The sequence below is a fragment of the Zalophus californianus genome, chromosome 1 (assembly GCF_009762305.2).
Source record: "Zalophus californianus isolate mZalCal1 chromosome 1, mZalCal1.pri.v2, whole genome shotgun sequence".
NCBI lineage: Eukaryota > Metazoa > Chordata > Mammalia > Carnivora > Otariidae > Zalophus > Zalophus californianus.
Window position 1 is genome coordinate 130,797,163 of NC_045595.1, and position 24,061 is coordinate 130,821,223.

Here is a 24,061-nt window from a genome sequence, read left to right on the forward strand (position 1 = left end):
AAACTGTGCTCTGAGGCACCCAAGGGTGCTACGGTGAACTCACAGGTGCACCACAGGTTATTTTAACGTTTCAGGGGAATAGCAGTGATGCTTGAACATTGCATGAACTATTAGCATGGTGTAGTTTTACTATTGGAGAATCCTAAATTCCTTTCAGTGACTTCGCCTCTTTGTGGAGCTGGTTTTTTGGTGGTTTCTATGGTAAAAAGGCAAGTACCATGTGAAAAATAAATGTGGAACAGGACATGAGGGAGGCTGTGTTCCATTTGATTCAGAAAGAAGCTGTGCAGTGCCCAACAGGGGCACACATCCCGTTAGCAAGGGATTGTGGTGATTTAAGAGTGAAATGAAACATTTCTGCCTTTCCATTTACGTATATTATTTTTTTCAAATGGTTACTAAGTCATTAGAACATAAACACTTATTAAGTTGTTTGGACCCAACTACTAAACAAACAGGGCTTTTGGGCATTTCTTTTGGCTTAGGGCCGCTCTGCACTGAGGAAGTGGGTAGCTCTGTGTCAATGTTTTTAAGCTAGAGAGGGACACTGTTAGGTTATCTTTTAAAGGATAACTTACAGCGACAGGGGAGATTGTGAATTTTTGGACTCAGCTAATACAAAACTTACTGTTTTATGAGATGGAAGGAGAGAAGGGGATGGATATTAGGGAGTCCAGGATCTTCAAAGAAATACCCCAGGACTCATGATGTGGTTCTGGCCTAATCTTACATATTTTTTACAGTCAAGCTACAAATGTGTATAGATGTGTAAATAAGTGCTAAGGCATTTAGTGCAGATCTTTGGTATGTCATTAAAACAGTGTTAAATATTTACATTTTTATTGGCTTCCCCACCTTCCCACCAACTTTCAGAAATAGGAGTAAAGGAGTCAAGTTCTTTTGTGTCTGAAGTCTGGGACATCGAAGAACCACCACTAAAACTCAGAGAGCTTAAATTTCCACTTTTTTGGTTTTAGCCTTAGCATTCATACTTGATGAGAAATGGGTTGAAAACAGAGCATTTGTGGAAAGTTCTAGGAATGGGCCTGTTCAGGAAACTCAGCTGTATCTATAAGGGCCAGAACGTTCTAGTGAACTTCATTTTGCCCCTTCCTTCTGAAGTAGGTCCCAGACCAGGGTCTGTGTTCAAGGAGGTTTCCCCCGTACCTTCCTGTGAGGGTAAATGGTCAGATTTCACAGCACTAGATCAGCCAGACTTCTCACCTTGAGCACACAGATTAGTCAATCTGGTCAGGCCAGGGAGAACTCTGAGCGGGGTGTCCGAGTCCTGGTTTGATTTAAAGGTCTTTTCATCCGTGGTGCTGCTTCTCAACCGAGGCAAGTTGCTTCTCAGAAATGGCTGTGGTCCCAGCCACTTCTCCCAGGGATCTGAGAGAGATCATTGAAGTTGAATTGGGAAGAGATATTAACAATTTTTTTTTTTAATTTAGAAAAAGTGTCCATTCAGGTATCGCAAGTTAATAGCCATAGTGGAAAGTAGCTGCTGGGAGAGGTTGGGGGTCCTAGTCTTACTGGTACCTAGGGTATAATTTCTCCGTAGGTTCCTCAACTAGATATTTTTGGGGTGGTAAGACTCTAATTGGGGAAATTTAGAACTTACAGATTTATACTTGGGATTGTGGGGTCATAGATATTGAGGAGAAATCTTAGATCTGTCCCCTAAAACCAGAGTGTAATTTGCTTCTGTGACTTTTCCTTAATTTGGATAAAGCTGTTTGGGAAGGATCACGGTCCCCTTCTATCCCATTGAATTAAAAATAAAAATAAAAGCAACTATAGATGGAGTATAAAGAAGCCCAACAAAGTTCTTGCTTTTTTGCACAACAGCAGTTGTGCTTATTTTTATAAGTTTTTTTAAAGATTTTATTTATTTATTCATGAGAGACAGAGAGAGAGAGAGAGAGAGAGAGAGAGAGAGAGAGAGAGAGGCAGAGGGAGAAGCAGGCTCCCAAGGAGCAGGGAGCCTGATGTGGGACCCGATCCCAGGACCCTGGGATCATGACCTGAGCTGAATGCAGACGCTTAACCATCTGAGCCACCCAGGCACCCAGTTGTGCTTATTTTTAAACACATACCCATTACCAATTAAAAAACCCCCAAACCCACAACCACCCTTCTGAGACTCCTGCTTTGCTGTTGTCCTTAGCATGTTGGGGTTTTTAAGTTCCTGAAGTCTCCTTTCATTGACACTTCATGCGTGAGTGGTGTGTGCTGGGTACTGTGCAGGGGCTGGGCATATGCCAGGTGAACAAGACCCGTTTCCTGCGCTGACAGTTTGCAGTCTAGAAGCCTTTGAAGTTCGTATGTTCTCCATTCCAAGATCACATAGGAGGATCCCTGGGACGAGCCAAAGGGAGCGGAGGGCATTTTTGATTATGTCGGTTGTCAGGAGCGTAGGGAAGGGGGTGATGGTGATGATGGTGGCCGCTCTCTATGGAGCCCCTAACACCTGCCGGATCCTCTACCAGATGCCTCAAAACCTTATCTTGTCTAATCCTCGCAGCAATCTTATGGGGGCAGATATTATTCATAGCGTGCTCCAGAGGAAAATAAACTTGGAAAGACCTTGCCCAGGGTTACATAGTTAGTAAATGACAGAGCGGGATTCTTTTTGGATGTAGTTTATCATTGTGTCTGGCCAGGTAAGACTTGACTTAGTGTTAAGTGAGTGTGTTTTCTGTGGACAAGAGAAGCTTAGATAATATGTAATATGAGCCGAATCTGTACACAAAAACAAAAGAGTTGTACTTCCGTTCCTTAAACTTGTTATAAAAGATGTAATAAAGATTTAAGAATAGAAAAATGCTCACACACTCACTGTTTTCATTTGTTCAGATTTCCTTCTATTTCTCGTCTATGAACATAACTTTTACAAAGTTGTCTTTACAGTGAAGATGAGTTTTGTATTTTTAACATTGACATAGCATAAATATTTCCATGTTTCTACATAGTCTAAATAAGTATCATTTAAATAATATTCTACTGGGTTGAACACCATTCTCATTGAACATTTAGGTTCTAATTTTTAAAATTATAGAAATTGGGGCATTCAAATACCATGGGAGACGATGGACTCTGAAAAACAAACTGAGGGTTCTGGAGGGGAGGAGGTGGGGGATGGGTTAGCCTGGTGATGGGTATTAAAGAGGGCACGTTCTGCGTGGAGCACTGGGTGTTATGCACAAACAATGAATCATGGAACACTACATCAAAAACTAATGATGTAATGTATGGTGATTAACATAACAATAAAAAACAAAAAAAGATTACCTGCAAAAAAAATAAATAAATAAAATAAAATGTCGATGCAGTAAAAAAAATTTTTTTATAACATATAGAATGTCTTTATTTGAACCTTTTCCTTTAAGTAAATGCCTTTTGTTACTTTTTAAAAAAAATTGAAGATCTAATTGCTTTTATTACATGATTCATGAATTGGGCAGCATCCCATCTAGCAAGTAACACTTTTAACGACTTCTTAAACTCTTAGAATCATCTTTAACATTGCCTTTTGTCAAACTGACCTATTATGGCTATCTAATAATGTTGGCTATTTCTTTATTTTGGCATTTCTGATTCTTATTATTTGGAATCTTTTATTAAATTGTTGAGACCGTGTTTTCCCTGTATCTCATTTTCCACTTAAAACTGCCTCCTTTTGAGAATTCAGGAGCAGAACTGTACACAAAAAGATTCTAGGTTTTTGGTTGGAGGCAAACAACAAGGTAATAACAGAACCTAGATCCTTTGGTTCTCAGGTGGTTGCTTCGTCTAGGAAAATAACTTTTTTCTGTCTACAGACCTATGTTTGTGTACCTGTTTATGTGTGATGTGAGTGGACTATGGCTCCATAGCTCCTTATCACCATAGTTCCAAACATCTAAATATACAAACCTGATCTGGGATGCTGGCATCCATGTGAATGTAAGGCTGAAATGTCCATGTAAATATTGTGACAAGACATTTTCTTGAGCCTTCACTTAACCTTCACCAGAGATTAGCCAAGCAAACAGGTGATGACTTGATACATAGCAGGCTAGGGTAGCTCAGTTTTCTTACTGAAAATTCTGCACAGCCTGAGGACAACAGGACTACTTATATTATGGGGTTTTCCCCTCTGGTTTACGATACAGTATCTTAATAACTCCTAGAGGGAGATGGGGAGAGAGAGACAGAGACAGAGAGAGGGAGATTGAGATTTTGTTTTTAAATAATAGCTATCACTTATTGACTACCTGTTATGTGCCAGGTCTCTTGTCCACAATTTCTTATTTATTCCTTGGATAAGCTTTGTGAGGTAAGAGATATTATCTCCATTCTACAAATGGGGAAACTAAGGATTAGAGACTTTGTGACTTGCTCAAAGTTACATTAAATTTTGGAGCTGGAATTGAACCTTGGTTTATGTATGCTGAAACCTTGTACTTTCTTCCATATTACAGTGTTGTGAAAAACATTCCAGTCCATTCTTATGCAGTCAGGAGCCAGGTACCCAACAGATCAGAATGAACCATTTACTCCTTTAAAAGTCTTTACAAATTGACTATCGGCACATGTGTCTATTTTAATTGTAAAGCTGTGTGACTGGTCTCAGTCTTTATACATCTGTCACTTATTAATAAGTATTCATAACTTAGGACAGATGGTAGGCCTTTTACTCCTGGTTTGGGGCAGCTGGATGGTCGTCAGAGGAGGGAATCGTAAATATCATGCTCTTGGTTTGTCATTCCTGTGGATCTCTGGCTTTTGCAGTGAGTTCTGCCTTGGTGTAAAATGTTCTCTCTTCACTTCTTGTTCTTTGTTTTTGTTTTTTCCTCAGATCTAGATACTGATGACGATTTAAATAGCGACGATTATGAATACGAAGACGAAGCCAAACTTGTTATATTCCCAGACCACTATGAAATAGCACTACCAAATATTGAGGAGTTACCAGCCCTGGTCAGTGAGTGTGCACGGCTGCTAGCTAGATGCGCGTGACTCTGTGTCAGGTGTGTGTGCGTGTGTGGTGTGTGTGCACTCGGGGGGTGGGGAAGGCGGGTTGAATGAGAGAAGAGGAGAAGAACGAGCATGAACATGAGCATATTGCTTCTTCTCTGTGAAAGGGCCTTGCAGGGTGAGGTTTTAGTAGAGTTCGGCCAGATACCCTCTCCTGCGTGTTATTTTCCATTGCTGTGTGGGCCTCTAAGTATATAAACATTGGGCTGGTCTCTCCCCTGTGGCCTGGCCTCCCCCACTTCCCCATGGTGGGCTGCCCTCTCCCCCACGGTGGGCTGGCCTCCCCTCGGTGGGCTGGCTTTTGCCCCTTGTAACTCACAGTCTGTTGCTTAGATTTTTACACTGTGCCCCTGAGATGTACAGGGGCTGTTGGAGAGGGGTGTCTTCTGATCAGAGGAATGGCTATATTTTTATCTCTTGTGCATATTAGCCTTCCACGTGAGATTTTGTTTGGGAAAAATAAGGATTTCTCTGCCGAAGCAACAGCAACACGATTATAAAAATAACCAAACGTTTACAAATCACAGATCTGCAGGAGCTCCGTGGTAACGTGAGACTCCTTGAAAGTTTTGTTCCTCATGAAGAATAAAACTACTTTCTAGGTTTTAGCGTTTAGATTTAGTGGTGAATTTTTTTTCTCTTCCCTTCCCTTGATTTTCGTGGAGCAACATTCACCTTCCTGAATGACATGGAGCTGGGTGGCAAGGGAGGTGAGGAAGCCACGTTCTGTTGTACTTTGATCTCATAAGGAGGCGCGGAGCTCCTGTCGGGACCCAGGGATTGTTCCTGTTCTTTCCTCCTGTCCTGTATTGTCTCCCCCACCCCATCCTTCTCTCCTTTCTTTTTGTCTTTCCCACTCTGTGCGCACCCTGACTTCTCAGAGCCTGGCCCCCGGGAGCAGGAGGGTCAGGGTCCGCGGAGTTTAGACATGCTAGCTCTCTTCCCTCCCCGCACTCCCCCAGAACAAGAGCCAGGTGTTTAGGTCCGGGAATCCTCAGGACATTGTGTGACTTTGTATCTACAGCCACCTGCTCACTTGCTTCTGCCAGGAGGGGGGGCGTGTTTGTGCTTGGGGTTCCCATGTCATTAGAGACCAGGTTTCTACCATTCAACCTCTTTTGCCCCTGACCTACTTTCTACCTAAATATAAGACCATAGAAATGAAAATGTGTATTTAGCTACTGTAGCTCTTTCCTCTAATTATTATACGTGACATATCCTTTTTTAGTGCTAAGTGCACAGTGTTTAGCAGTGCATAGAGAATTAAATTACCTCTCCTTTCTCCAGTTCCCTGTGTTGACTCATGTGGCCGTTACCAAGGATAAAATGTATGAGTGGGCAAAATGGTCTTACCTCGTCCCATTACCTGAAATTATATACTAAAGCTTGTATCTCCATGATACTGAGAGTTCTTGCTCCCTGCCCTTATTTAATATAACTCTTACGTCTGCTGTCAGAAAAGAAATAAAGAAGCGCGTTGTGAATAAATGTCACGAGAAATGGTTTTTCTCTCACTCACTTATGAAAGAGAAGCCTTTATGTGAAAAAGTTGATGGAGCCTCTAAGTGTTTTTTAATTATTCCTATATTCAGAATATAATTCAAAGTGTGAATACTTTTATTTAAATAAAAGTGAAGAGTCATAGAAATCTGAGTCCCTCAATATATGTTATAATTTTTAATACGGTCTTTTAGCATCAAGAAATACGTAAAAATTTTCTAAAAAAGGGGGCACCTGGGTGGCTCAGATGGTTGAGCATCTGCCTTCGGCTCAGGTCATGATCCCAGGGTCCTGGGATGGAGTCCTGCATCGGGCTCCCTGCTCGGTGGGGAGCCTGCTTCCCTCTCTGCCTCTGCCTCTCTCTCTCTGCCTCTGCCTCTCTCTTTCTCTCTTTAACTCTCATGAATAAATAAATAAAACATTTAAAAAATTTTCTAAAAAAGGAGAGGGAGAATTATTTGAAAGTTGGGGTGGAGAAATTGAAGGAAAAGCCTGGGTTTATCTGATGGTAACCGATAGGATTTATTTATATATCAGGTGCTAGTTCCTATCTTTTCATGCTTCTGCTACATTTTTTGGTGTTTGATATTTTTGTTTTAAGCTTTGAAAGATTTTATTTATTTATTTATTTATTTATTTGAGAGAGTGAGTGAGCAAGTGTGTGTGTGTGTGTGAGAGAGCGAGCGAGATAGAGACTGAGCAGGGGGAGAGGGAGAAGCAGACTCTCCACTGAGCAGGGAGCGCGACCTGGGGCTTGATCCCAGGACCCTGGGATTATGACCTGAGCCGAAGGCAGACTCTTTAAGCTTTTAAATAACAAAAATTATTGAGCTGGAAATCACCCAACCAGATGACTCTTCCTTCATCTTTTGAGCTTCTCAACTCAGAAAAAAATTCTGTTTCTGATAAGAACTCTGTGGATTCTACCAGAAAGTTAAACCACCTCTCAGTGATGTGGAGTTTGAAGAGACATAGCATTTGGAGCTCACTAGGGATCTTATAGCCTGAAATCCAATGCCTCATTTTAGACATCAGGAACTCAAGCAATGATGTGCTTGTAAATATTTAGCAACCAGCTCCCTGGGGGAAAGGCCTGCTTTGTAGTGTTTGATGATTTCCGTGGTGTAAATATTCCCACTGTGGCTGATTTCAGACTAACAGGATGTCTCGAAAGCAGTGTTGAAAAGAGAGTCTACAGAGTGTAGGCATGCCATTATATAGAATTCCCGCCAGTCACATAATGTAAATATAAATAACCTCAAGAGCACACAGAAACTCGTAAGATATAGTAGAACAGGAAGTGAAGAATTTTGAGTGTTTGTTACTTTTTAAAAGTGTATTTTACTTGATTGTAAGTTTTTATAATTTAATTTTCAATAATGGCTGTGTTTAACAACCATCTTGCAGAATTTCTTAAAATTTAACAATCAATTCTGTGAGCCAGTTTGAGTCAGTTCCAGAACACTACTGAATTTGAAGCCTATGAGGCCTGGGATGGAGCCAGGACTAGTACCAAGTTTTTTTTTTTTGTCTTCACTCTAGACAACAAATCCAGGGAAAGACAATTCATGGCATAATTATAGGATAATAGATCCTGATCTTCAGCTATGATCCATATGAAGGCCCGCTAAGTGATTTCAGATGATACCCTGAAAACACTAGATCAGTGTTTCGTAGTGGCCCAGAAATTTGAGGAAATTTTGTTGAGTGTCACCAAGAAGTATATGCAAAGAACAGAGAGAATATTGTATTTACATCTTGATCAACATTATTGTGCACTGTGGAGAAGATTCAGAGGAGGACAGGGAAGGGACTGAGATAGTCATTGAAGCAACCAGGAGATTGTCATAACAGACCAGACGGAAAAGCTTGGGATGTGTAGCCTGAGTGCTAACGCAGCCCAAACCCGGAGGATCAGGAGGGGGTTTGTGGTGACCTCAACCCTGTTTTCTAGGGGTACTTCTGGAAGGAAGTGGGAGATTAACTTTGATAATTGAAAGGAAAGGCTAATTGTCTAAAAGTGCTTGTGGTGAGAGATGAGTGGGACTATCTCTTTTAAAAGGTTTAAGTATATTTATGGACGCCTGGCGTGTCATGGCGTATAAGCTTTCTGAGGGCAGAGATCTCTTCCTTATTCCTGACCGTGCCTTGCTCAGTGCCATCCATCGGTAGTGCCTTGGAGACTTTTAAGCTGCAGCGGGAGAGGATGTGATATTCCCAGCAGACCAGTCTGGCTACTGTACAGAGGAGGGGGCAGGCGTGGGAGAAAGGAACCTGCAAGGAGGCTGCTGTGTGGCCATCTGGGTGAGCTGTGTTAGTGGCTGGGACCAAGACAAGAGTGACTGAAGGTGAGAAGAGGAAGGTTCCAAACAGATTCTGGACGTAGCAGTGAGAGGAATTGCTCATGGGCTGGGTGGGCAGGGGACGGCAGCTGAGGGAGCTTCCTTCATGGTCTCTTAATGAGTTCTAGGGCTACCCAGGGGAAAACACTCTGCGTGAAGTTCAGCTAATTGTGCAGGATGTTAGTGATGTAGAATACAAACCTTGGTTTAAAAACTTTTTTAAACCATCCAGTGGCTTTTGTTGTATTCGGAGTTGGGCATCCATCGCCGCCATCTCCTTGTGGAATATTCTCATCACCCCTTCACCTGTCATCCCTTTCAGCCTCTGGCAATCACTCCTCTACTTTCCGTCTCGATGGATTTGCCTATTCTGGACATTTCATATAAATGGAATCGTACATTATACATAGTTCTTTGTGGCTGGCCCTTTTTACTTAGCATGTATTTATTTTCAAGGTTCATTCATGTTGTGGTATGTATCAGGACTTCATTCCTTTTTATTGCTGAATAACATTTCATTGTGTGGACATAAGACATTTTATTTATCCATTTGTCATTAATGGGCATTGGGGTTGTTTCTGCTTTTTGGCTATTCTAAATAATGCTTCTGTGAACATCTGCATGTAAGTTTTTGCATGGGCACATATTTTCATTTTTCTTGGATATATACCTAGGAGTCGAATTGCTAGGTTATATATACGGTAACTCAGTTTAACCATTTGTGGAACTGCCAAACTGTTTGCCAAAGTGGCTGCCCCATCTTACACTCCCACCAGAATATGTTTTTAAAGACAGCTAGAAATAGTTGTTATAGCATTAAGCAAATAGCAAATGTGGTGATATGCATATGTGCCGGATTAATTGGGTTTAGGAGAAAGCAGAGAATTTGCACCCTCTTCCCCTGTGGTCAGCTGGTGCCAAGCTGGACATCACAGATTTGCTCATGATGTTGACTGACCTGGCACAGAGATACCTGGGCATGTCCCTGTCCAGGGTCACATTTGCACCAGATTAAGAAATGGAGCCATGCTGCTTGCATTCCATTCAAATGCCCTTGACCACATGGCATTGTGTGATGAGTTGAGGATATTGGATATCTGGGTGTATATTTGTTAGGAGGAAAACATACCACTTGGGTAAATCCTAGGCATTCCTGTAGCTAATTTCACTCTTGTAAATCGTTCACCTAATACTTTTAGTCTGCTAGCTAAGAAATTGTTAAATCTGACTCCTCTGCTTGGGTTTACAGACTGGATTGGGTTCCTTGCTATCTTGTATCATTGTAAATGCTGCACACTCTAGGTTAGGGACAAACCCTAGCTAGATTCATGGAGAAAGTGCTGGAATCAGCTAACTAGGATCTTGCTCTTATGGTCACTGCTGTCTAAATTTTCTTGGATCAGGCTGTATTTATTAATGAACTTTTAAACTTGTTTTCTAGAAGTTGCTATTCTCTCAAACTGTTTTTACTATGACATCTGGGTTTGTCTTACAGGTAACAATTGCTTGTGATGCAGTTCTCAGCTCAAAATCTCCATATAGAAAGCAGGACCCAGACACATGGGAAAATGAATTGCCAGTATCCAAATATGCCAATAACCTTACCCAGTTGGACAATGGAGTCAGGATTCCTCCAAGGTGAGTGTCAAATAGCGAAATGGAACTTTACCCCTTAAAACTGGCTAAAGGAATATTTACATTTCTACCCCTTCTCTGAATTGGCAGTTATATATATTTTTACCAGATGCCTCTGATTAAAACTAAGCTCAAAAGCTCTTTCTAAAAGTATCTGCACCTTTGTAGAGGCTGAGCACAGCCAGCCCATATCCTTGAGCTCATCCCCACCCCTTTGGCTTTCAGTGGCAAGCACCCACAGTTCTTTGCTTGAGGGCTTTCTCTGCCTGCTGAGGCCAGGCAGGCCTGTGCATGGGACAGTGAGAAATGCCATGGAGTTAATGCTTCCTCCTGTCCTGGAACAGCCCTCAACCAGTGACTCTGGTGTGGGTGGATAAATACCCTGGACCCTGACCCCTCGAGGGGAGGTCCCCAACTGGACTGAGCCCCAGTTGCCCATGGTGGTTGGTCATCTGCTTGTTGACATACCTGGACTGACTTCCTGCCCTTTCCAGTCTTCCTTCCCTCCAGTGCTTCCTGGGATCACCTCCTAAACAAGCCATTTACATTCAAACCTTAGTTTCGGAGTTTGCTTCTAGGGGAACCCAACTTTTACCAGTCTTTGGTTGTCACCTTTGTGGCTGGAATGTTCTTTGGGCTACATTAGCATCTCCTATTAGGTCTGTTGTGTGGACAGAGGCAGGTGCTCTAGTCTTATTGAACCTGCCTGTGCTGCCTTCCCATTCTGTGTGGTCATAGGGGAAGGCAGGCTACTTCTGGGCCTCAGTGTCTCCCTTTGATAATGGGGTTGGGGATATTGATTCTGAAGGGTGTTGAATAGAATTAGATGATCAAACTTCCATAGGGTACTTGGCATGTACCTGACATTTAACCTTCAGTGAAATTGACATTCTTTATACTTCATTCAGATCTGCTGCATAGTAGGATTTTGTTTAAACAGGTTTTACTAGGTGTGGTTAATGCTTTAGAACTTCACATGTTTACGCACATGGGATCCTTCATGTTTTAGACTTATTTGAGCTCCACTGTCCTTCATGTAGGAATTTGAAGGAAATGACCTCCCCTCCTGACCTCAGGTTCTGTGTTTTTCTAAGATTATTTATTTGCCAATTTTTTAAAAGATTATTTATTTGAGAGAGAGTGAGAGTGAGAGAGAGGCAGAGGGAGAAGCAGACTCCCCGTGGAGCAGGGAGCCCGATGCGGGGCTCGATCCCAGGACCCTGAGATCACGACCTGAGCCGAAGGCAGACGCCTAACCGACTGAGCCACCCAGGCATCCCACTGTGTCAGTTTTCTAAAGTAAAAGAGCCCTGGCAGAGGCAGGCAGGGTACTGATTGGTCCTGCTGCTCTGGGAGGGGCGACATTAACATTCTGAAGGGAGAAGAGGGGGAAGGAAGCACCGGTTTCCTTTGTTTCACTCAGCATTTCCTGTGACCCCCAGCTTGAGACAGTCTGTCTTCTTGGATGCTAATTTTCTAGCTATGCTTCGTGTTCCAGTGATAGTAACTGCTCTCCACTGACTTTTCAGTGGTTGGAAGTGTGCCAGGTGTGACCTGCGGGAGAACCTCTGGTTGAATCTGACCGATGGCTCCGTGCTGTGTGGGAAGTGGTTCTTCGACAGCTCTGGAGGCAACGGCCACGCGCTGGAGCATTACAGAGACATGGGCTACCCTCTAGCCGTGAAACTGGGAACCATCTCTCCTGACGGGGCAGGTGAGTGTGCCCTCACTGACTTTCAGAACTTGCAGTGGCTCCTCTTAGTTGAACCGGTGCCTTCATTCCTAGGTTGGAAGGTGTAGGCTCTGGACACAGCTCAGGTTTGAATCCTGATTCTGCCTCTTACTGGCAAGTCTTCAAATCCTTCTCAGCTTCAGGTTCCTCATCTTGAGGATGATCGTGGTAGCTCGCTCATAGATCTGTTAATGTGTCTAAAGCATTTAGCCCAGTGCACACAGTAAAGGCCTTAATAAAAGTTAGTTGCTACTATTACCTGTTATTACCGTCTTTCTGTATATCTCTTGGCTAAGAGGACAGAAGGGTAGGAACCAGGACTTGTGAAGTGAACAGGGATAAATAAGTCCACCATTAGAACTGTAGAGGGAAGCCCTAGAATTCATTATGGGGGTGAGCATCATTTTAGAAACTAGTGGAAACATTAAGGGAAGGGATTTTAAAGGATGTTGTGTGTCAGAGTCCCTGACAGCAGCCGGCAGCAAAGGATTAGACTTGGTTCCTACTTGTATTGTCACCTTCAGAATTGGTTCTCTTTCTTTGTGTTCTCACACCGTATGCTCTCAAATGTTAGTTTTTGGCCACGTTTGTACAGTTCATTCCATCTACCATTTTGTGATGGAAAAGGGAAATAATATCAGGATCAATAACAAAGAACTTAAATGCTGAGCAAGGGCCATAAAAATCCATCATCTAAGCATCATTGAAAACATTTACTCAGTAAGGATAGATCTGGACCAAGACCTAGGTCAGTCTTCTTCATCTTTCCAAGTTTTGGTCTTTATTTCTTCTTTATTTTAAGGTCAGATGATTTTTTAGGAGAAATACAAAGACATTTGTCTTATCTTCTGTTCTCTTTTAGGACTGAATTCGCCTGCTTCAGAGTTAATTGGCTAGGATGTTTTCTCCATAGCACACTTCTTGTCTACCATGTCTTTTCCATCAAACTGGTTTTGTTTTTCATTTGTTTTAGAATTGAGGGCTGACAGTTTGGTCATGTAAAGATTCTTTTGATTCACATTTTGGATAATCTTCGTGCTTCCAAAGTTAGTGGACTGATTTTTAACTCATTAGAGAGAAGTAGCTGCAAAAGTCCCATATCCTGGTGCCAGACATTCCCCCCAAGTGGATAAACCTCTACACAAGCCAGGGTGAATCCTACAAATTCCAGAATCTGAAGAGGAAATTAGGGACATGCAGTTGGATTGAGGGTTACAGCAAGTTGCTTACAGGTCTTCGCTATGTTGAATGACTGCTGTACAAGGCAACCATCATAAGGCTACAGAGGGAAGGGTTTGTAATATAGGAGTTCTAGTGGGTAAAATTGTAAGGGGAGGGAAAATCATTTGAATGTGTCTCCTTTTTTTTTTTTTTAAGATTTATTCATTTAGAGACAGTGTGCATGCAAGTGTGAACGTGTGGATCGGGGGGTGGGTTGCAGGCAGAGGGAGAAGGAGAGAGAATCCCAAGCAGACTCCGTGCTGAGTATGGAGCCTGGCACAGGGCTTGATCCCACTACCCTGAGATCACAACCTGAGCAGAAACCAAGAGTCAGATGCCTAACTGACTGTGCTATCCAGGCGCTCTGAATGTGCCTCCTTTCTATGTTGTTTTTTGTAGTGCTTTGATAAGACCAGTTATTAGAAGTCCAGTTCCCAGAACAACCTAAGACTACAATTGTTTGTATACGTGGCTTTGTTCTAAAATTTCAGTTGTTTGAAGGCAGAGCTATGTCTTACTCATCTTTGGGTTCCTCTTACACGTGGTAGGTGCAAATACTTTTCTTAAATAAACCGACTGGTATGTATTTAAATAATTAGATTCTATTTAAATGTATGCTAATAATAAAGGCAAGGGTTAATTCTGTTCTCTACATGTCTTTAATTTTCCAGAAGCCTTTTTTCTAGCATGAAACTTATTTTCAAACTATGATTTAGACTTTTTTCTTCTTTTCATCTAAAATTTTTTTCCTTTCAACTTGAGGAAGGAACATTTTATATTTGCCCCTTGATTATACAAGGAGCAGATATTCAGTGTAACATATTTAGAAAACAGAAAGATTTAGAGAAGTAAATAAAAATCACTAGTAATATCATTTGACAAATCACTTCTAACAATTTGGTTATCTCCTTTCAGTTTTGTTTTCTGTTTTAAGGTCCTGATCAGTTCTTACACAAGCCCCCCAGACTGCCCCGTTCTACATTTTTACGAAAAAGGATTCACACCGTATGAAGTTCTATTCCTTGTTTACTTCTGTTTAACATTAAATAAATATATATATTTATATATATATGGGTGTATATACATATGTGTATATATATGTATATTCCGTGTCATTAAATACTCTTCAGTATCCCACAATAGTTCCATAAATCATTTCACTATACCCCTGTTAGGTGTTATAATTTTTTTGCTATTCTGATGAGCATCCTTGTACATATGGAAATCTTTGGATGTTTGTCTAATGATATATTTAGGACAAATTCTTATGAACAAAGGGTTGAACCTTTCACATTTTCAGTTGCCGAATTTCTCTTTTAAACAGTTACAGTAACTCACATTCCCATTAGCAGTGTATGAGAGTACCCCTTTCAGCAAATCTTTAACAACTTTGGATATTCGCCGTTTTTAAAAACCTTTGCTAATCTGGTATCTTGTTTTCATTTGCTTTACTAGGGAGGCTGAATATTTTTCATAGTATTTTTTGGCCATTTGTAATTCTATTTGTGAATTTCTTAGGTTGATTTTCTAGTAGGCATATGTGTAGGTGTTCCTTATTGGTTTAAAAAAAACTCTTCAGGGCGCCTGGGTGGCTCAGTTGGTTAAGCGACTGCCTTCGGCTCAGGTCATGATCCTGGAGTCCCGGGATTGAGTCCCGCCTCGGGCTCCCTGCTTGGCAGGGAGTCTGCTTCTCCCTCTGACCCTCCCCCTTCTCATGTGCTGTCTCTCAAATAAATAAATAAAATCTTAAAAAAAAAATAAAAAAAATAAAAAAAACTTCAGCTGCTAAGAATATTAATTCATTATCTGCCATAGTTAAGTGTTTTTTTGTTTTGTTTTGTTTTGTTTGTTTGTAGAGGAGGGAGAACTTCTCCTTATATAATTTAGATATTTGAATAAATATTCCTGTTTCTATCATAGAAGGCATAAAACAAACAGCAATGTAGATCCTATAGCCCATGATGAGAGTTCTTGAATTCATTCACCTGAGATAATGTTCACTTTTTGAAGAAAGATCAGGATTTGATTTCTGCTTGTCTTGTGCAGAGTTGGTTTTAACACAAACGATTATTTTCAGTCTAATTCTTATATTAGTTTATGGGATGCCTCAGTTTTACATTAGTTTCTTTTAAGTCTGTTTAATAGATTGCTAGCTGTAACTCGTTTATTTTAAAGCCAAATAAGTTAATGTAAACATGCCTAAAGTTTCCCTTAATGTCTGATGATGAGCCTTGTGGACATTGAGGCCTGGGAGCGCAGGGTGCCCTCTGTCTAGGGGCGGGTAGCCACCTCCTGGTGAAGGTAACACTGCCAACGGTCCCATTTCCATATTTGCTAGGCTCACTGAGGCTAATTCAACTAGCAAGAGAGAAAGTGTTTATTTTTTAGTTTATGGTGAGAACCACAACTGCCTGTAAGTGGGATGTTTATGTTGGCTTGACCAGTACATTCCTTTCCTGTGGGGAGCTGACTTATATTTAGAGTATTGCTTAGTGAACATGGAATCCAAGCAGGTTGTGGACTCAACTATTTTATGGTAATGTGATCTGGTCATCCCGGTTTCCTTCTCCCCAATAAGGATATACCTGTTCGGTGAGAAACTCCTACTTACCTTGAGGTCGCAACTTAGAATCAGTTCTTCCAAGAAGCCTGGACCGCCTAGGCGAGGCCATTGTGGTGGCATGGGTAATGGCCCCATATCAAATTCCATTCTGGGTCTCCATGAGTACAGCGACAAACAAACCCAGAAACAAATCACCATACAAACAAACACATAAAAAGAGCTTTCCTTTGTGGGAGGAGACATTGATTTGGGAAAGCAAGGATGAGGTTCTGGGTGGGAAGGGAGTGAGGAGGGACAGAGAGAGGAGAGGGTGTTTCGTTCTTCTATCGTGAAACTAGGTTACCCAAAAGAAGCCTCGGTGCCTTGGTGGTTGCAGGAGAAGTTTCTGGAGATGCCCACAGCAGCTGTGAAATCGCCTGCCCCCACTGGACCCTGCACCAGCTCAGTAGCATCTTAGGGTGCTCTTTCCTGAGTCCACTTCACATTTTTTTTCTATGACTACGTGTCATTTATAAATTCTTCATGCTTGCCAAATTCTAGGATCACAGTTCATTTTTAGATTTCTTGTATGTTACTCACTCAACTGTTTTTGTCATTGGAGTGAAAAAAATAACTGTCGTGTCTCACCAAATCATGTCACATCTTCGGAGCAGTTAATGACTGGAGGGAGGAAACATTAATTTCTCAATATAGCATGAGCCTAACAAATTAAAAATTATAGAGTGCTGTGTGATTTTCATTTATTTCAAAATCCTAGGCCAATGCCAACTGCTCAGCTCTGGCAACTTTGTTATTTTCTAATAAAGCTCAAGTCATTAGAGGCTTAGAGTCCTAAGTCTTCAAAACTATCTCACTAGTTAATAATAACCAAAGTTAAAGTGCCTAGGGAATGTCATTTTCACCTTCAGCCAGTATTTGAGTGGTATTTTTCTTGTCATTTGCCATAGACTAAAAAATATTACTTATGTGTTTGTTTCAAGTTATTAAAGATTTTTGTTGGTGTTTTTAGCATTTAAACTTTTGGGGAAGTTTTTCTTGATTGGGCTGGGGATTTTGTCTTGTGTTTTTGCTTTTGAGAGCACTGAATTATTCTAAAGAAAGAATATAAATGAAGGCTGCCTATCTACAAGTTAAAATGGGCCCCTAGAGGAAGAGGGATAGGAGAGAAAGCTATACAACATCTACTCTATTAATAATGGAAAGACTGACTTCCTTTGGTGGCAGTGAGTCTCCACATATCTGGGTTTGGGTCAGAAGATCACCATAGTGCGTGTGTGTGTGTGTGTGTGTGTGTGTGTATTTTTTTCCTTCCGGTGATGTTCCAAAGAAGAGGAAAATCCTTGGACAATCTCTTTTACTGTCCTAAAGAATGCTACCCTTTTTATTCTTTTTAAAAATTTACTTATTTTATTTTATTTTTAAAAAATTTTTTAAAAGATTTTATTTATTTAGTTGGGAGAGAGAGAGTGAGAGAGAGAGAGCAGGAGCAGGGGGAGGGGCAGAGGGAGAGCGAGAAGCAGACTCCCCGCCCAGCAGGGAGCCCGATGCGGGGCTCAGTCCCAGGACCCTGAGATCATGACTTGAGCCAAAGGCAGAGGCTTAACTGATTGAGCCACTCTGGCGCCCTTATTTACTTATTTTAGAGAGAGAGACAGAGGACATGATTGGAAGGGCAGAGGAAGAGAGAATCTCAAGCAGACTCCACACCCAGCATGGGGCCCAACGTGGGGCCCAACCCCACCACCCAAGATCATGACCTGAGCCAAAACCAAGAGGAGGACGCTCAACTGACTGAGCCACCCATGAACCCCTACTATCTTGATACCTATTTTCCTTGTAATAGATTTTGTTTTTCCAATTTAAGAGTGAAGAAATTGTGGTTTTTGACTCTCCCTTCCTGTTCAGGGCCTAGGATGGTGCTTCACTAAGTCTCTGAGTCTCCTGAGAGATCTAAAGAGATAGTGCGGTGTAGAGGAAAAAGGACTGGGTGAGAGGTCAGGATACCTGGGTTCTGGGCTACCTGTGGGGTTTGAGGCAAATGATTTAACCTCATGAGCCTCTTTTCCTCATCTGCAAAATGGGCCTGAAGGTATCTGTCCCCTCTCCCACACTGCACTGCTGTGTGAGGACACACAAGGCAGTGGTTTCGATAGCTTTTTGGCGGATTTGCCAAGAAGGCCAAGATACCGATCTCTCAGGCCCTGGGAGCAGTGGGCTGGGCCTGGGGGTGGCTAGAGCCTCCTGAGTCACCTGGCTGGGCCATGAGCATCCTCATTTGCTGTGAGTGCTACGGGGTGCACTGCACATTCTTCACTAAGTCCCTCACCAGCTCGGTGGGGTGTGGACACTAATGTTGGAAAGAAGGGATGCAGGGCCAGGTGGGAGGTGGACGCTGGTGAGCTGGTAGGTCTGAGACTCTAGAGGATTCTACAGCAGAAGTTAGTTTTGTCTTGGACCTAACACCTTCCTCCAGCCATTCAGCTGCTCTCGAGGGCCCGTGTGTCCGCTCTGTTCCCTCATAGGTTCCCCTGCCGCGGCAGGTGTTGCCACTCTGTCCTCCCTCACCCTTCCCTCCTCCTGCACGGTTGTTACGCCAGTGCAGTTTTGGTTAGAAAATCAGTTGTTAGGCATTTACACTCATCTAATTTCAACTATTTTAACTTTTAGACACTGCTTTTTAAATTTTTTTTTTTGTCTCAGAAAACCTTTTTAAAAATTAACCTTCTGAAATGTCAAAAATTGATACATGGGTATAATTACAAAATAGACCTATTAATTATGTTTGTTGTTGATCATCTGTCTTTTCTCCAGTTGAGTGTAACTCACAGGAGGTTGCTATTGGCTTTATTCACCATGTATCCCAAGCCTGGCGCATAGTGGGAGCTCAATAGATATATGTTGAATATTGAATGACTTGATTAAAGATCTCATTGCTTGTTTTCTCTTCACCCTGTAGATGTTTATTCTTTTCAAGAAGAGGAACCTGTTTTGGATCCTCATTTGGCCAAGCACTTAGCGCATTTTGGAATTGATATGCTTCATATGCATGGGGTAAGAAGGTCCACTTTGTCTGTATTCCTTCCCTGCGGGGAGGGAACCCTTTGGTTTCTTTAATATGTAATTGCTGTAACAGGAATTTTACTTTTATAGGTTTTAGGTTTTAATGTTTGCATTTACTCCTTGAATTTAATTAATTAACATTTTCTTTTGGTTACCAGCTTACATTTTTTTTAAGATTTTATTTATTTATTCATGACAGACAGAGAGAGAGAGAGAGAGAGAGAGAGAGAAGCAGAGGGAGAAGCAGGCTCCCAAGGAGCAGGGAGCCCGATGCGGGACTCGATCCCAGGACCCTGGGATCATGACCTGAGCCGAAGGCAGACGCTTAACCATCTGAGCCACCCAGGCGCCCACATTTTTTTTTTTTTAATGTTATAATAAAAATGGCACCTCGTCAAGTACCATTTGTTTTAGTTGGAGTTTACTCGTAAAATTTCTGTCTCCTTTGATGGAGAGTTGCATGAATCACTCCTTGTTCACTGAAGCGAGAAAGTACGGGAAGATAACCTTTAAAATTATCTGTGACCGACATCACTTTAATTAATTTCAGGAAGGGAAGCAGAGCTCAGGGGTGGAAAGAATAAGCCAACATATTGTTGTTGATGGGAAAAGCTTTGCTTCATTTAATATTGTGTTTTCAAGCTGATATCATGACTATGTAACGTCTGTGCCTGTGAGGAGCTGCTTCAGTGTGTGCGCTCCGCTCCACACTCCACACTCCCTCCCAGCCTGTCTCCCTCTCCTCGGGCTCTCCTCCTCTCCATCTCCTTGTCCTCACTCATGTCACCCTTCAAGGCACTTCCAAGGCCCATGATTTTCCTTCACTTTCCTCTCCAGTGGCCTTGCCTTTCTGTTTGCTGGGTTGCACTGGAAAATACAGTTTTTACTGTATTTTGCAATAATTACTCTACTAACTTCTCTCTTTCCGTTCCTATTTGTCTTTCTTCCTCCTATCTCCTTTCCCCTTGGTTTCTCTCTTTCATATTTAAGTCTTTTAAGTGTGTATATTTACTGTGGAAAGACATACATAACATAAAATTTACCATTTTACTATTTTTAAGTGTGCAGTTCTGTGGCATTAAATATATTGACATTTTTGTGCAGCATCGCCACGTCAGTCCCTTTAATTAGGTGATTTTTCTGCTTATCTTGGGGAACAAAGGGGCAGAAACATTCATTGCTGTTAGAAATAATTCTTGGGACATGGGCTTTGGGTGATAATTACAACTAAAGTTGGTTTCCTTCAATGACTTTGCCCCAGACAGAGAATGGGCTTCGGGACAATGACATCAAGCCGCGGGTCAGTGAGTGGGAAGTGATCCAGGAGACGGGGACGAAGCTGAAGCCCATGTATGGCCCCGGGTACACGGGTCTCAAGAATCTGGGTAACAGCTGCTACCTGAGTTCCGTCATGCAGGCCATCTTCAGCATCCCAGAGTTCCAGAGAGCGTAAGTGTCCCCCCGCAGAGCTGGGCGCACAGCGTTGCCCTTTGTCCGCCCCCGGATGTGCAGGGGAAGCTCGTCTTCATCACCTGCAGGACATGCCACCGCATGCGTGTGGTGTGACTTCTTGCACTGAAGCTGGGTGAGAACACTTGTCAAGTGTTATGGGAATCAGGTGAGATCAGGAGAGCTTTGTAACTGAGAAACTTACCGGGGCTTGTCGTATTAATAATGGCTTCCGTTTTTAGACCTTCAATCCCCCTCTATGCCAAGAAAATATTAATCATCCATCTTCACAGCACGCCTGACACATTCCTTCTATAGATATGCTAGGAGAGATTCAGTGATTGGTTTGGTCAGTGTTGCCCTCCTGGTGAGTGGAGTTTCTTAGAGGATTTAAGCTTTGCGTTATTCACAACTCAAAATGTGGTTCGCGGACTGGTGCTGGTCCTTGGACTGCTGGGTATGGATGTGTGATAACTATGGAAACGGAGAGGGAGCATGTGGAAATTTTTGTAGCAAGTCGACATTGTCATGCTTTATAAGTGGCATTTCATTTTTCGAATTACTTTTATTATATATCTTAAAGGAGACATCTGTATGAGTTGAAATAAACAGAAAAGCTGGCCCTTCGCCACAGATAATCGGGAGGCACTGATGGAGGATGTTTCCTAAGTGTGTGTGTACGAGGCTGCCTCCTTCCTCCCACACGGAGGGCAGAGCGGCTATGTCTTGTGGCCCTTCTCTTCTCTGCGCTGGGCTTCGCGGGGCTGCTGCACAGACCGGGACCGAGGCTGGTGCACTCGTGGGCAGCCACTGCCTGAAGTTCAGAAAATTATCTCTAGTGTATTCCAGAGCGGGTTGGTTTCCACCATGGTTCAAGTTTGGAAGAGGACACACACTGACCCACCGATGGAGGGGCAGACAGCCTGCTGGGAATAGCCCAGGGCAATGTTTTAGCCCTGTGGAGTTGAAATGCTAATGGCTTTCATGGTAGCTAATCAAAAGTATATCAGACACCCTCTTCTTTTCTCTCTTGGTATTTGAAGACTTACTTTTCTTGCTGTTTTCCGGCTTTGGAAATTTATGGCCAGTTTGCGTGTCTAGTTTTCATTTTCTCATCCAGCCAATGAAGAGTGGGTTCTGCTCTGCTCAGCAGGGTGCTGGGTGGGGAGGGGGTTCAGTGGTGAACAAAAGGACGTGGTGCCTGGCTCCACTTGGGGGAACAGACGGTGAACAAATGATCATAAGAACAACTGCATGGTTATAAACATGGTAAGTTCCGTGAAGGAAAAGGGGAAGAGATGGTCAGGGAGGGTCTCTTTGGAGAGAGGGCACACAAAGGGACACACACCTTGACTGATACGCGGGAAAACTGGGGATAGAGGGTTTTGGACAGAGAAAGAGCAAGTTTGAAGCTCTGAGATGGGAGCACTTTTTCAAAGGTATGCCTCACACATCATATTTTTTTTTTTAAAGATTTTATTTATTTGGGAGGGGAGGGAACACAAGCGCGGGGAGCAGCAGAGGGAGAGGGAGAAGCAGACTCCCCAAGAACAGGGAGCCCGACGTGGGGCTCGATCCCAGGACCCTGGGCTCATGACCTGAGCCGAAGGCAGACGTTTAACCGACTGAGCCACTTAGATGCCCGACGCCCGACACACTGTATTATTTTTATAAATTTTTGCCCACGTCTCATACTTGTATTCTTATTTGATTGGGGAACAGTGTAACTTCATCTTACGTTTCTCATGGTCCTTGATTTAAATAAAAAATATATTGAAGGAAAGGCCTTGCGGTAGATGTTGTGTAATTATTATTTCTTTTAAACTAGAATGGAGGGAACTTGTGTTCTTTGGTTACAAAACCCAACAACTGTTTCGGTGCCTTACAGCCTATAGGTTTTGAAAATGCTCTCTATCCTCCAAAGTTTGATGAACAGTCATATTTCTGAATTTTTTTCTCTAGTGAAAAAAGGTACCTCACGTCTGTGTTTTGGATTTAAGATTCACATATCTCCCTTCAGTGTTGTTTCAAGAGTCTCAGAATTGTATATTACTGAATATTTAATATTCTATTTTCTAAACATTTACTGTGTATATTAGAACATGAGCAACCTACTCATAATACTTGTCCTCAGTCTGTTCATTCTTTTACCAAACATCACTTGATTGACATACTTGCTCTTCAAACTCCTTTCTCCCCATCAGGACTAACTCTCAGTGGAGTTGGGTCCAGGAGCAGTGTCTCCATTTTATAAGTAGAAAGAGTGACTCATGGAGAGATTAAATGGCTTACGCACAACCAGAGTGTAATTCGGAAATGTCAGCCTGACTCTGTGATACCCTGCCTGCCACTAGAACCCGGTTTACATTTCAGAATAATTCTGATGCTGATCAAATCGAAATAAATGGCGTATAAATTGATTGAGAGCTAAGATGGATTGTCAGATAGCAAAACTACTTTTTTGAGAACCACTAGACTGCAAACTGAAGTCACGATACATATTTTAAAAAGTATCTAGCATTACTTCTGTGTTTTAATTCAACTTTGTTGTAATGAAGAATAGTCCTCGTCATTTAGAAAAGTAATAGAAATTACTAGCAAAATGGACTTTTCTGACATCAAAGATTTACCGCCTTTAATTTTTCATTTTTCTCCACCAATCTTGCCTGAAAGCATAAGCCTCACTAATGCTTATCTTCCCAGTGAGGTTTTCTTATCTGGTCAGCTTTTGAAATACGATAAAGACTGGCTTGTAAGAGATCTAATGAGTTCATCATGTTGTATATTAACAATTCCTCTGTGCAGTCTCTGGCTGTGGATAGTTTGGTTACAAAGTTTGGTTGCTCTCTTATTTGGTCCACTGAAAATTTCTAGATGACATATCCAAAAGCCATATGAAAGGGCCTGTCCCAGAGAAGTGGGCTCTGTTAATTTTGACAAAAGTACATAATCTGGGGTACAAATTCTGAGTTTGTAGATAGCAGGTGCCTGCAAGTGTCCGGTAGTAGAGGTCATTGCTAACTACTAGTGTGTCGTGGTTCTCTGCTAGGGCTTTGTCGCAGTAATGCCTTTTCTGTTGGCTTATAGGTAGTCAGTTATGGAAGTTGGTTATATGATTACATTATATGAATGTATTCATTCAACAGATGTTTTTTTAGTGCCTTTTACACGTCAGATGCTATTCTAGTGCTGGAAATGCAGTAATTTAGAAAATGTATCTGCCTTCATGGAGATTATACTCCAGTATATAATCTCTAGAGAGATAATCAACAAGGAGATAAATTATAAAATTGCAAATACTGATGCATGCCAAGAAGAAAGTCAACCAGGATCAGGTGATGGGGAATTAGGAGAGGTGGGGAGGTGCTTTTTAAACAGATCTGAGATGGAGCAAAGGTCTGTGGAGAGAACATTCCGGGAAAGAGATAGCAGATGGCATGACCTTGAAGCAGGTGTGAGCTTGGCATGTCCTGGCAAAGAAGGACACGTGGCTGGGGTGCTGTGGACTAGGGAGAGGGATGGGAATGAGGTCAGAGAAGT

General features: G+C 42.1%; 1 protein-coding gene across 3 annotated transcripts in view; it reads left to right on the plus strand.

The window, feature by feature from the left end:
• USP13 (ubiquitin specific peptidase 13) overlaps positions 1-24,061 on the plus strand; it is a 109,437-nt gene that overhangs the window by 35,851 nt on the left and 49,525 nt on the right. For 2 of the 3 annotated variants that reach the window (XM_027584459.2, XM_027584460.2), the window contains exons 4-8: positions 4,841-4,962; positions 10,357-10,499; positions 12,026-12,210; positions 18,969-19,063; positions 20,334-20,521. In XM_027584459.2, coding sequence (XP_027440260.1) covers positions 4,841-4,962; positions 10,357-10,499; positions 12,026-12,210; positions 18,969-19,063; positions 20,334-20,521 — 733 coding nt within the window. Of the gene's footprint in view, positions 1-4,840; positions 5,013-10,356; positions 10,500-12,025; positions 12,211-18,968; positions 19,064-20,333; positions 20,522-24,061 lie in introns of those variants that run through there. The other variant, XM_027584461.2, reaches the window with a different exon arrangement.